This window comes from Alternaria dauci, chromosome 1 (genome assembly GCF_042100115.1).
Source record: "Alternaria dauci strain A2016 chromosome 1, whole genome shotgun sequence".
In the NCBI taxonomy this organism is placed as follows: Eukaryota; Fungi; Ascomycota; class Dothideomycetes; order Pleosporales; family Pleosporaceae; genus Alternaria; species Alternaria dauci.
Window position 1 is genome coordinate 3,630,561 of NC_091272.1, and position 13,888 is coordinate 3,644,448.

Sequence of the window (13,888 nt, forward strand, 5' to 3'; positions counted from 1 at the left end):
ACCGGCATGCGCCCGTCATTGCAATGCGTAGAGAAAACTGATATACCTGTTAAGGATTTTGGTCCCCTGGGAAAAGTCTAGGGCCTACCATGACGATGGTCACTATAGCTGCCCCCGACCTGTAACGTCTCATCGAACGATTGGCGTCGCAGCAGGCGTTTGGGCATCAAGGCACATGAACATCATGCAGCGTTCACACCACGGTCTCCAGGGACTCATCCAGAGACACTTACTGAATTACAGCTACAGCGATGTCATCGTTCGCAGCCCACAAATCTAGTCATGACGTCTCCATCATGGCATTCGCGCCGGACAACCCATTGAAGCGCGACCAGCGATACGACTCTCTACGCAACACCGACGACCACTCCGATTCGAGTACAGAGATTGGCGATTGGGAAGTAGAAGAAGCAGTACAGCGAAGACGGCGGAGCAAGACAGTATGGAAGAGGCTGAAAGGCTACAGGTGGATGCTAGACACTGCGCTTCTCCTCGTCATCGTAGGATTGCTGGTAGAGAAGAGATGGCAACAACGTGCAAAGAGCCACCAGTATGAGCTCGCAGGCGATGTGACTGGTTTCGCTCCGAGGTTCTCACAGCAGATTGTGAGCTTCCAGCCCGATCCCGTTTTCGCCCCGGAAGATGCATCGCAGTTTTGGAGCAACGAGACGCAGCATGCATGGTTGAGCATCGTACCAGGTATATCATGTCCCACTTCTTACCCTCGCTATCGCATAGTACTGACAGACTGAACAGAGGGCCTGGGCTACGTCAATGTCGAAACTCCTTCCGAGTACTCCAACCTCCCCACCCCGATACACGATTACCCCAATCATACCGTCTTCACCACATCCGTCACACATCAGCTTCATTGCCTATATACCATACTGGACGCATATAATTCCATGAAGCTTATGGTCGCCTCGCCAGCGTCGGCAAGCACTGTCAAGATGCCATGGCATATCAATCACTGTTTTGAGTACATTAGACAGGCAATAATGTGCGCGGGAGATGTGGCACTAGAAGGGGCAGCGACAAGTTTTCCAGGCGATGAACATGGGGAAGATCGAGGCGGAAGCGACGGGTGGGACGCGAAGCATGTGTGCAAAGAATACGGGCAGGTATACGAGTACTTGGAGAAGAAAACGATCAATCACATGAAGTGGATCTCGTCGGACAAGTGATACCCGTCCTGCCGTCGGGAATGGCACGTGAAGACTCGTAGGTCATGGTGTGGGCCGTTTAGATGGACCCACAAGTAGGCCGGAAGGGCTGCGCACACAGATGACGTTGTTGTCAACTCACAATGAGCATCTCCAAAACATTAGCACACCTCGTTGTTGTATACTTGCTGCAGTAAGCATGCTTGTGAAAGCGGAGTGATGGTCTGACTGTGCACCTTATTTTCACAGCGGTGTTACACAGGCGTATTTTCTCCGAGAACCAGGAATATTCATCGCGAAGATATCGGACGTTATCTGCAATCAGCGACTTGCTCCTGCTGATTGCAATGTGAATCCTACCCAACACACAGGAGCCTCCAAGTCCTCCGAGCATGCAGAAGTGTGCCATCGGGCAGTAACCCCATTCAGCATAACATGCGAGTTGCAGATCTACTGTATTGGACTTGGCCAATCGCAAGCCCCATAATTCGGCCTCGGCAACGGAGCAGAGCAGGGGTACTCGCAGAGACGGCATCACCGAAAATCTACGCTCTAGCCTCCGCGAGCACGTCCGCCCGTGAATGGGTGCAACCTTAGCAGTCGGCCGACGCTTCGCACCGTGTCGGAGCTGAATGCTGTAATGGATGCATATTCCGTAGGGAGTTTTAAAACGATGGGGTGTGTGGAACCACTAGAATTTCGGACATTGGATGCGTGTGGTATAAAAATCTTGCTTGCCTCAGTGCCTGCTGAAATCAATTTCAATGCCTGCCAAGGTTTGACATTACGCTGAGACGAAGATACTTGGCTGCACCTGTGGCTGTACTGGACGAACGACGGACGCCTACTCGTAACTTTCGGACGTCTTGGAACAACAACGCGACAAGCGGAAAAAAACAACGGAAACGTCCAACTACCAAGCTCGGCCGAGAATCCGTTCACCAACTGACTCTCTTGACACGTAGTCAAAGAGTCTGTCATTGGAAAACGCATTGAAGGGGAAGCAACGAGGACTTGGGTTGCCTGATACCTGGACTTGGCTTGAAGAAGGAATCTTGGTGAAGAGCGGAGCTAGGCAAAGCTGACGGCGGCTGTGTTGTGTACCCTAACCATCACCCTACAACGTCGATCGGTCAAGTACCTTTGCAAGACGCTCCATTTAAACGCTCCACAAGGCGGACGCGGTTGCCACGACTGAACCTTGAAAGCATTTCAAAAGCACTTAAGAAGCGTGGCTGCCCACGATTTTTCTTCTTCGACGTCATCACTAGAGCCTTTCTCCAAACACGGTCTTATCAATCACATCCTACCTACGAACACGATGGCACACTCACCGTTGCTTTTCATTGTCGCGGGAGCCGCCATCTCCTACATTCTATACACCCGCATCACACTCTACCTCGCGCGACAACGTTTCAAGAAGGAGCATGGCTGCCAGCCATGCACGGCGCAATTCCACAAAGACCCGATCTTCGGAATCGACAATATCAAGGCCATGGCGTACAACAGCAAGCACCATATCCTGCTACAAGAGGCCCAGAAGCGCTTCCAACGGCTCGGCAACACTTTCCACAACAGAGTAATTACCGAGCCTTTTATTGCGACGTGTGAGCCGGAAAACGTAAAGGCGGTATTGAGTTTGAAGTTCAAGGACTTTAGCCTTGAACATAGGTCTGCCGCCTTTACTCCTCTGCTGGGCCATGGTATCTTCAATGCGGATGGCGAGCGATGGGCTAACAGCCGTCACCTGCTGCGACCCAACTTCGCTAGGGATCAAGTCGCCGATATCGACGCTTTTGAGCGCCACTTCAAGCTTATGCTCAAACACATCCCAAGGGATGGCTCGACTGTCGACTTGCAGGAGCTCTTCTTCCGCCTGACCATCGACACTGCAACAGAGTTCTTGTTCAACCACTCCACCAACTCGCTCCGCATGGTTGGTCAAGGTGACGACAATAACGAGGACCTCATCTTCAGCAAGGCCTTCAACTTCGCACAAGAAGACATTACAGTCCGCTCCCGCTGGGGTATGTTCGATCGATTCCGAAAGAACGAAGAGGGCAAGAAGGCCATCGATATCTGCCACGCCTACATTGACAAGTTTGTGGATGATGCTCTGCGTTTCAGACAGGATCTGGACGCCGAAAAGAGTGCTGGAAGCAAGGACAACAAGTACTACTTCATCCAAGAGGTAGCCAAGCAGACTACCGATCAGAAGCGGATCCGTGAAGAACTCATCAACATCCTCCTCGCAGGACGTGATACGACAGCCAGTCTGCTCAGTAACATGTTCTTTGAGATTGCCAAGAGGCCCGACATTTATGCGAAGCTGAGGGATGAGGTCGCAACGCTCGAGGGACGCACGCCAACGTATGAGGAATTGAGAAACCTCAAGTACCTCAAGTGGTGTCTCAACGAATGTAAGTTTGCCTTTTGAGCTTGAATTGGTGACGTGCTAATGAAGACCAGCACTCCGTATCCACCCAGTTGTACCTGGCAACTCCCGCCGAGCCATCCGTGACACCGTACTGCCCCGCGGTGGTGGCCCAGACGGTCAAGCGCCCTTGTTCGTGCCCAAGGGAACGACGGTCGGATACTCGCCATACACCATGCACCGCCGCAAGGATCTCTACGGCCCAGACGCCGACGAATACAAGCCTGAGCGATGGGAGACTCTCCGCCCAGGCTGGGAATACTTGCCTTTCAACGGCGGCCCACGTATCTGTCTCGGCCAGCAGTACGCGCTTACCGAGGCCAGCTACGTGACCGCTCGCATGGTGCAAGAATTCAAGACCATGGAGAGCAGAGACCCCGAAGTGTGGCGGGAGAGCCTGACACTGACTCTGTGCTCGATGAACGGCACACAGGTTGGTCTTACGCCTGCTTAGAAGGAGCGTAGGCGACGACGGATGTCAAGCTGCTTCGAGAGATGTCATGTTGGAGATGACGACGGAAAGGTGCAGCACGATGAGTTGTGTCTGCTTTCTGAAACGGAAGATGACTTTTCATCTTTGCGGCCTACTTTGCATGAGCATGAGACCAGGCCTAGGAAATGGAGGCGGCCATCTCTGTTTTAGGGCGCTTATGGCTTATTGAATTTTGGCGAGGGTTTTTGGAGACATCGTTTCTATTCTGAACCTGTAGAGTATCTTTGACTATGGAATTGACCTACGTTCTTTGATAAAGCATTTGAGTTCGCGGAGTGAAGTCCAAGTGGTGATGCTGCTGAGACATGCTGGTGAACTCTGTCAAGTCACGACGTATTTGGAAAGTTACTTTCACCCTTTACCTGTCCGAATACAAATGACCAGATAATCCTCCGCCAAGGTGGCTCACAGGCACACAGTAATTTGCAACTGCACCCAGCTCAATCAGGATTAGCGCCGGAAGTCCGCAACGTGGGAACCCAGAAACCCAAGTGTTGATCAACAACACCGAGGCAGGCCACGACGTACGCAACGAGCCCGTTCCTCAACTCGTCCCTACCTTCCGCTGGCAGACACAATGTCGCGAAGTCATCGCCCTTCCACTACGCCTATGGACTTTGAGTGGACCAACCAAACAGGACCCATCGACGCTCAATCGCCCTTCATAGCAGCCAGCCAGCAGAAGAAGCGTGAGCCTCCATGTTCCTCTTTCGCTTTCGGAGGAAAGACACAAGAGACGCAAGAGAAGACAATCTCGCTGACTTCAAGGCCCTCGTTTGGCCATCCAGGTCCACACTCAGTACTTGACTCCCCCTCGAAAGGCGGTTTCGCGACACCAAATCGGCTGCGCGACCCCGACAGCCGCATGTCATACTACAGCCGCGATCCCAGCAAGCCACTACCCTCAACACCAGCGTCTTCGGTGCCGGCACACATCCAACCGAGCCCCTGGTCTATGCGAACGCCCTCACACGATATCGACTTCAGCTCCGGCGGAGAGACACCCGGCACGCCCCAAGTAGACAGCGACCCCGGCACACCAGACACGCAATTAGCAAACAAGATGGGTCGGCTAGGCAATAGCGATGCCAAAGGCGCGAGGCGGGAAAGCTGGTTCAAGCGGACTTTCATGTCAACTCCAAGCCCCACCAAGGAGCCCCGCGACAAGGACATGTCGCAAAAGAACTATTCCAAGAAGGCTGAGAACCGTATAGTCAAGCGCCGTTCAGAGCGATCGCGCTCAAAGAAACGCGCTACCGTACACGACGACGACGGCGCCGACGATTCAGACAACGAGCGAGCACGCCCACCAGTTCCAGCAAAGGAGGCGGGGCCTGTCCAGCAGACGTTCGCCACGAATCTCAGCGGCTTCTTTTCCTGGGTTGAAGCGCATCCCAACCTTCCATCCGTACTGTCGTACTACCTCCAACTCACCGTCAACATGTTCCTCGGCAGCCTCTTCATCTACACTGTCTACTCGGCCTGGGCCGGCGTCATGACAGACGTCGACATAGAATCCTCAAAACACGCGTCGGAAGTAATGGTCGAAATCGCCGCTTGCGCGCTAGAGTACAATCGCAACCGCTGTCGACCCGAAGAAGTTGTACCGGCCATGGAAAGGGCATGCGGTGTCTGGGAGACGTGCATGAACCGCGATCCGAAAAAAGTTGCGCGCGCGAGCGTAACAGCTAAAACGTTCGCCATGATCTTCAACTCTTTCGTGGAAGAGTTCAGCTACAAATCAATGGTATTTTGCCTTTTCTGCATTGTCGTCAACGTATTCCACTCAAAGCAAGCGCCGCTTGGCTGACCAACTTTCGCTCCCAGATCTTCACAGCCATTGTCATCTTCGGCGGCTTCAACCTCTCAAACTGGGCATTCGGCCTCCTTCGCTCGCAACAACAACAACAAACACAAGCCCATCACCACCACCACCAACAACAACCACAACCGCCCCAGCCGAACGAATTCGTACCACAAACCCCACACAGAGTAACCAGCGGCGGTTACATACAGAATCACGACAACTTCCTCCCGCCCAGTGGCAATTATCAAAGCTACCAGCAAAACTGGCAGCAAGTGCCTCAGTACCAGCAACAGCACACACCATACCAGAATCACACGCCATACTCGCAAAGACACATTGAGGCGCCCCCACTGGTTCACGCACATACCATGCCTGCACTACCTAGCTCGGCACAAGAAGGGGCGCCTGTGCTGGATAGTGCGAAAACACCACGGAAACGGGGTCTGTTCCGGTAGTCTCTCTTTATTACAATGGTTTTCCTTGATCGTTTTGGTCTTTGTCCGGATAAGCGTATTCCTCAGTTCCAAATTCAACTTCTTAGCATGATCGTAGGGTAGGCAACAGGTTTGGGTCAGGCCGGTTTGGTTGGCGGAGCTAGTGTAAAACACTTGAAGGTCACGTTTGTCCATGTACCTTCTACTGCTTTCCTTGTACTTGTGTTCTTGCAGGTGATAGTCAAACATACTTTGTTTCATCACTAATCTCAGTATCAGTATCGTCTTGAATGAATGAGTTACTAAATTTTATCATGAGAAGCATATATAAAGCCTCCGTCCTGGATATCAAATGGCCAATGATCTACTTGTGAACCACCAGAACGCCCAAATCATCGACTCCACACCTACGTATACACACATGCCGAGCTTTACGCAGCAGCCTCGACCTTGGTCTCCTCCTTGCCGCTCTCTTCGTACTTCTCCCAGTTGGCCAGGATGTTGCCAATCTTGGGTGAGTTGGTAAGCTTGTATACATCCTCAAAGTACTCCTTGGTCAACGCAAATGGCTTGGCAGTGACGTTGGGGATGTATTTGCCGACAAGCTTGCTGGGGTCGATGGATGTCTTGTGAATCTTCTTGAGAAGGAAAGACCTGAACGGCTTTACACCAGAGCGCAAGAAGGTCGAGTGGAAGGGAACGTCGATGCCCTTGAGCGGGATGGTAGCAAAACCGCGCTGGAGGTCGAGCGGCTTGGGCTTGGCTTCTGTTTGCTCGGCGCAGCCCTTAATAATCTCAACCAAGTGGTTCTTGACCTCCTCAAGTGAAAGAGTCTGCATGAGCGCCTGGATATCGATCTTTTGTTGCTTGAGGTAGTTGGTGACGCCAGTAAGACAGTCGAGGGCGCGGAGGTCACCAGCAGCAACGTACTGCATGTTGGCAATGTTGTAATTCACAATCTCCAGAAGCCATCCGGTTGTCTCAGCAATGTTCTCGACCACGTACTGGAGTGCCTGCTCATTGAAGGTCTTGGAGATCCTGCTGGGGTTGACAGCGCACATGGAGTAGTTCGAACGACCAGTCTCGTCGCGCTCGACAGCGACCTGCATCGTGAGACCACGGTAGAACACAACCGAGACCAGACTCTCAATGGGCATGACCTCAGCCATGGCCGCAAGAGCAGAGTATTCACCGAGAGAGTGTCCAGCGAATGTACTCTCGACCTGGATCAAGCCCTTGGCACGCATGTCTTCGAAAGACGCCTTCTCCATAAGTGTCAGAGCTGGCTGTGTGAACTGAGTGGCTGACAGCAGACCAGTTGGTGACCGGTAAGTGTAGGATGTAGTGTTTTCATCAATCTCCTTGAAGATTTTCTCAGACTTAATAGAGCCATCTGCAGCGACAGTCTCGAAGGTCATGGACATGTAATTCTGACGGATAGCCTTGCCGACTGGACCACCAAAGTGGATGGTGAGTTCCTTCGGGTTGTTCTTTACAATATTGGTGATAGCAAAGCCTGTTATGAGTTAGCAGCTGCACGATGTGAGCAAGGTGATTTGGACTTACCATAGTTGTCCATGAAATGCTTGTCGGCACGGTCCCAGACCTCCTTGGCCACGGGACTGCTGTTGTAAAGTTCCATACCCATTCCTTGCTCCTGCGAACCTTGGCCAGTAAAGACGTATGAGGTAGTGGGTTGCTCGACCTCAGCCTCACCAAGAAGGACCTTGTCTTCGGTCTCCTGGTTGCTGACCTCAATCTTGATGATCTTGCGTCCAGAAACCATGCCGACGTGTTGAAGCTTGACATCGAGCATGTCATCTGGAAGCACCATACCGACAAGGTTGACGTGATAGCTCCTGACACGACCAACATTGTTCTCGGCGGCCCATGTCTCGACCAAACTTCGAACAGCTGCACTAGAGTACATGCCGTGGGTGATTGTACCAGGCAAATTGGCGTAGCTAGCAAAGACACGAGAGACGTGAATGGGGTTGTAGTCGCCAGAGACGCGAGCGTAGTTCTCGTTGGAGGCAGGTGCCTTGAGCTTGAGTGGCGTCCTGCCGTGTAGTGGAATAGCATTGTCGAAAAGCACTGGCTGGTCGACGGCGGCACCGTTACGCTCCAAGTAGTCGAGGACAGGGTTGCCATACGCGGTACCAGATCGGTAGTCAACGGAAGCAATCTGGATCACCTCCTTGGTTGGGAGCTCGAGCAAGACCTCTCCCTGAGTCTCGATATCTGAAAAGACTGTCTTGTTCTTGTATCGTACGACAGTCTCGAGCTTGAAGAGCAAGGTCTTGTTCAGCAGGTCGATCTCAGGCTCCTCGAAGTTGAACCACTCCTTTGACCGCAAGATTGCGACATCCTTGCTGGTGGCCAGGTTGAGCTGGATAGGCTTCTCTACCTTCCTCTGGAATGTGTTCTCGAAGTCGTCGTATGCACCGCGGTAGAGGAACTGGCTGGTAACTTCCATTACCGGCTTGCCGTCACGGGTGATGGTGCCGCAGACTTCAACCATCTTGCCGGAATCCTGGTTGATGACGGCGTTGATCTGCGCAGTGGTATCAAGAACATCACCCTTCTTCAAAGGCTCGGCGCCGGAGATCATGCGGAACCCATTGGAAAGATGGACCAACTTGAGAAGGTCGCCATCGATTGCGCGAGGGAAGATGGGCTTGGTGATAGCCTTCCAGCCAACAACGATAGCGAAGTCCATAGGGGCAAAGACTTCCTTACCAGGTCTGTCAACAAAGGCTTCACCCGTGTTGCCAACTGCGTGGACGAAATCATTGATGGCCTCACTCGTAACGGTAGCGCGGCCACCATCGAAGCGCGAAGTGACAGACGCATCGAATGGGCATTCTTCATCTCCAAACCAGATCTTGTAGTAGAATTCCTTGATCCGGTCGTTGCGGGCGTCCATGACCTCGTGGATGGGTGCATAGCCTACGTCGGGGCGGTAGGTGAAGCGGAAAGGCAACGCGACTGCTTTCTTGAGGGCGGTACGCTCCTCGTAGATGTTAAGCAGGATCTCGTTGTCCGTTGTAAGACTGACATCGACAGTCTTGATCAACTTGCCGCCGTGGTGTAGCTCCTTGACGATGATCGAAGTCTTGGCAGGCTCGTTGGGGTATTGGATTTCAATGACCATACCAGGTGTGGGGGCGAAGACCCTAGAAGTAGGGTTGGTCTGGAAACGCTGACCTTGTACGAAGATATCCGCAGTAAAGAAAGCATGTCTCCACGAGTAACTGGTGCCTGCCAGGAGCTGTAGCCATGACTGTACCTGTGGCATCGTGGCGTTGGGAGCAGCAGAAAGGCGGTATATGATCTTGTTCTCGAGCTCTGATACGGTAAGACCATCAACCTCAAGACCCTGGGGAGGTGCAAGCAGGTTGCTGCCGAAGTACTCGATGACAGGCACCTTGGACTCATCATCGCTGTACAAATCACGCAAAAGGTACTTGATATGACCCTGGTGAACACCATCAAGGATCTCCTTGACAGGCTCGTCGACCTTGGTAGAGTACTTGACGGCCATAGGTCCTTGAAGGATGCACGTCCTGCCAACGTCTTGGTCAACGACAGCATCAAGATCTTCAGATTGCCACAGTGAATCCTTCTTGAAGAAGAACTCAAAGGTCTCGTCGAGGACGGGAACGAACGGAACAGGCTTCTGTCCACGGCGTTGGCATAGGAGCAAGAAGTGCTGCACATCTTGGGCGCTGATGAGTTGCTGGTCGGACTCAGGGTAAGCCTTAAAGACCTTCTCAAGCATTGGGAAGGGGTCGTTGAGCTCATCGTAGTTCTGGATCAGAGACTCGCTGCTAGCTCTGCTGAAGCGCTCCTCCAGTCGACGGATAAAGTCACCTGTCAAGCGCTTCAAGCTCTGGTCGATCCAGCGGGACTGGTGCTTGACATACATGAGGTCTACCATGCGTTGGACAACCTCAGCGTAGGTCATATCTTCCAGGTCGACCGACTCTCCCTTCTTGTTTCTGCCGAACCAGACTTTCTGAAAGTCCTTGTTCAGCTTTTCGATGATGTACTCGCGCATCTTCTTCAGTTCGGGGACGCGCTTGGCCTTGTCCAGACTGAAAATCTTCTGGTCCATCTCGTGCCAGAAGATGACACCACGTGTGGCGAGCTTATGGATTGGCTCGCCCATCTCGGAACGGACAGTAATGACACCTCCAGCTGGGCCCTTGTAGGTCTTCTCCCAGTCACTGTCATCGAGACCTGGCGCATCGACGATGGCTTGCTTGGCCATCTTGGATGTCTTTGCCTCCTTCGCAGTCATGACGCGGCTGCCGAACAAGCAACCGTCGAATGGCATGGGCGGGTAGCCGAACTTGGTCGACCATGATCCAGTGAGGTATGGGTATGTGTCTTCCGCGCCACCAAATCCGGAACCTGCGACAAGGATCAGGTTCTCGCATTTGCGCAGGCGGCTGTACATCTGCAGGATAGGCTGATGGAAGTCTTCGAAGGAGTGGTGGCCACCACCACGACCACCTGTCCATTGAAGCAGGACAGGGAAAGTAGGGTTTGCTTTCGCGATGTTTATGGTCTGCTGGATAGCCTCAACGGAACCCGGCTTGAAAGCAATGTGCTTGATGCCTAGGGTCTCGATGTACTCAGTGGCGACCTCGATGGATGGCACACCAGCACCAATGGTAAGACCCTCGATCGGTACACCCTCAGCCCTGAGCTTGGCCAAGAGCGGGATCTGCCAACCCATAGCACGCGGGTTGATGTAGATCAGATTGATGCTGATACCACGACCAGCAGGGATGGCCTTCTCGACCTTGTTGATGGCAGCAGTCATAGTCTTTTCGTTATAGTAACCACCACCAGCAAGCTCGATTTCGTAACCAGCGTTCATGGTCGCTGCAACAAAGTCCCATGGCACAGTGCAAGGTGTCATACCAGCGACCATGATCGGAGGCAAGCCGAGCACGCGGCTCATCTTGGTGTCGACATAGGTCTGACCAGTTGATGTTTTGACGAGACGAGGACCGTGCTCCTTGACCCAGTCCACAGCGTACTTGACGGCGTGGTCGAAGTCACGATCGAAGATCTCAGGCTTGTAGCCAACCTCGGCGTTTTGGCCATCGATAGCACCTGCCAGGATAACACGAACACCAGTACCGTCCTTGTTACGGTTGGTGAGTACGCCAAGACCGGAGATACCGCCCGGGCCGAAATCAAGGATGTGAGTGGCCTTGGGGAATACGGTTGCCTTCTCCCACTCGACTGAGTCGGCAGTGATCATGCTAACAAGGCGAGGAACGATGTTGTCGGTCTCGGTCTCGCGAATGTCTTGGCCTGTATGAGTGTCATACATTGGGATGCCAAGATCCGCAGTGGAGATCTTGATCGCCTTGAGATCATCTTCGAGCTGCTTGGTCGCATCTGCTAAATATGGGCTATGGAAGGGAGCAGTTATGGGCAGGAAGCGATTGACAAAGCGCACTTTGCGCTCGGTGAAGGGTATCCTGGTTTGGTCTAGGCCGGTCGGTGCCTTGACCTTGCGCAGGCGGAGGTTAAGACCATACAGAGAGATTGGTGGACCCGTGACGACAAAGTTGCGCGCACTGTTGACCAGCGAGATGGCAATGTGCCGGTCTTGGGGCAGATGGGCATTGGTTGCGTCAATGTGGTCTTGGACCGCCTTTCTTGAGAGGTCACGGATGGAAAGCATGGGCGTTGGCACACCCTCGCCATTGTCGTCCGAGTCTTGCAAGACAGTGGGTGCCAGCGAGGTCCTAGGGAAGGCTTGCTGGCTTCGCGCACCGATCCAGAAAAGAATCTCAATGGCTTTCTTGGCAGATCGCTCAAAGGTCTCCCAATTCTTGGACTCAGCGATAGCGGCGGCTGTCACAACACCCTGCGAGTGACCGGTTACACCGGACAAGCGGCTGCGTACATGTCCGGGGTGGCTGCCGAGGACTCTGCACGTTACGACGTAGTGTGCGAGCTGAGTCAACCCAATCAAGGGCAAACTGACGGGTGCCGAAACCAGGTAGTCGGTATCGGGTTGCGAGTCTCGGTTGTTGAGCCATCGCATGACATCGAGGCCCTTGGAGTAGAGCTTCTCAGCGCGCGGGTCACGCGACAGGACGAGAAGATGTTGCGCCTCGGCGGCAATGAAGTCCTCTACAAACGAGGGGTAGGTGGTGTAGATCTCGCGGAGTTCATCAAAGTACTCCTCAATGTTGCCTTGGCCGCCCAAAACAGCATATATGAAGGCATTCTCGTCGGAGGCTTCGCGGAACAGAGCTGATTCGTGGTGCTTGATAGGTCTCTCTACTGCGGCGCGGGCCGCGTAGTATGACCGCACTGTGACGAGCTTCTTCTCGGTGATGCCCGGCAGAGATGCGGCGAGCGCATGCACCTCGTTGCCCCGGAGGAAGGCACGCTCGAATTCGGTGAGAACGAGCTTGAGCACCTCCTCGAAAGAGTCGGGGTCCTCGCCCTCCTCTACCTCCTTCGCAACAAAACCAAGGTATCGTGCCACCAGCTCCGCTACCGACGACGGCTCATCGTCTAGAGCGAGCTCGTCGGTTGGCTCGGGAAGCGTCGACTTGAACGTGTCCCTCAGTTGTTGTGCATTGAAGTGGAGGGCAGTGGGGATGAGGAGCGTGTATTCGAGCGAGCCGTGCGAGAGGATGAGCGGGCGCAGGTTTGCAGCAGAGCGGGGCGTGGAGATGCCCGTCTGCTGGCCGGAACCGTACATGGTGTGTGTGTGTGGGATTATCGGAGTCCTATGTAATGGCAATGGTAAGCCGGGTGCTCAGAGAGGATTTGGAGGTGAGTGCAGAGCAGCGGAAGGCGCATACCTTGGACAGATTATACGTTTGGAAGGAACGACAAGGACGGGAAGGAGTGTCTGGGCAGTGTGAGCTCTTGTCTGGAGTCTCGCCATGGTGGGGGAGGCGCCATGGCGGCAATGCAACGAGCAAGAGACGTGTGGAGGGAACAGGTGTCCCCAAGCTCTCGCAAGAACCACTCGATGCGTACCTCTTCACTCAGACAGAAGCTAATCTGGCTGATGTGCGTGGGATGTGGCCCGTAGTAGTATGAACCGTATAGCAACTCCCTTGCTATGTGCGGTGCGGTGTGCGAGGGGCGTAGAGAGAAAGACCGCAGGCAACAGGATTACAAAGGGCCCCAGGGTATAAGAAAGTAATCAGAGGGGGACTGCTTAGTGCAATTGGGCGGGGAGGAGGTGAGGAATGAGTCGGAAGCGGTGCGCTGGCGTGGTTATGTTCGCGCCGAGTTGGTCGACTTTTTCGACGAGGGAGCTCAGATTTGGCCCGCATATCATGGGTCACTAGCGCCGGCAGGGGTCTGCGGTATGCTCCTACACAAATGCTGGGGCAGAGCACTCAACAACTCGGGTGCCGATACGCTTATCCGCACTCTCGCAGCTGTTGAGGACACGGTGGACCAGACAAGCATCCTCCAATTGCGTTTACCCATCCGCGCCCAAGTCCAACCAGAATCACCTCGTGTCTTGGTGGCTGCCGTTGCACCACTCGCAAGCCCATC

At 53.7% G+C, this 13,888-nt stretch overlaps 4 protein-coding genes across 4 annotated transcripts; 3 read left to right on the forward strand and 1 right to left on the reverse strand.

The window, feature by feature from the left end:
• Positions 1-296: 296 nt before the first annotated feature.
• On the forward strand, positions 297-1,184 carry ACET3X_001130 (uncharacterized protein; the record flags this gene model as incomplete). Its single annotated transcript, XM_069446387.1, has 2 exons — positions 297-699; positions 757-1,184. The coding sequence occupies 2 exons, from the start codon at positions 297-299 to the stop codon at positions 1,182-1,184; spliced, it is 831 nt and encodes a 276-aa protein (XP_069311372.1).
• Positions 1,185-2,484: 1,300 nt separating this feature from the next.
• ACET3X_001131 (uncharacterized protein) lies at positions 2,485-4,051 on the forward strand (the record flags this gene model as incomplete). The annotated part of the gene is made up of 2 exons (XM_069446388.1): positions 2,485-3,583; positions 3,633-4,051. 2 exons carry the CDS (start codon positions 2,485-2,487, stop codon positions 4,049-4,051), a joined length of 1,518 nt encoding a protein of 505 aa, XP_069311373.1.
• Positions 4,052-4,667: 616 nt separating this feature from the next.
• Positions 4,668-6,352, forward strand: ACET3X_001132 (uncharacterized protein; the record flags this gene model as incomplete). Its single annotated transcript, XM_069446390.1, has 3 exons — positions 4,668-4,779; positions 4,879-5,837; positions 5,918-6,352. 3 exons carry the CDS (start codon positions 4,668-4,670, stop codon positions 6,350-6,352), a joined length of 1,506 nt encoding a protein of 501 aa, XP_069311374.1.
• Positions 6,353-6,664: 312 nt separating this feature from the next.
• ACET3X_001133 (uncharacterized protein) lies at positions 6,665-13,590 on the reverse strand. Its single transcript, XM_069446391.1, has 2 exons — positions 7,898-13,590; positions 6,665-7,847 (listed from the first exon to the last, which is right to left on the reverse strand). Exons 1-2 carry the CDS (start codon positions 13,071-13,073, stop codon positions 6,763-6,765), a joined length of 6,261 nt encoding a protein of 2,086 aa, XP_069311375.1. The 5' UTR covers positions 13,074-13,590; the 3' UTR covers positions 6,665-6,762.
• Between the last annotated feature and the right edge of the window lie 298 nt (positions 13,591-13,888).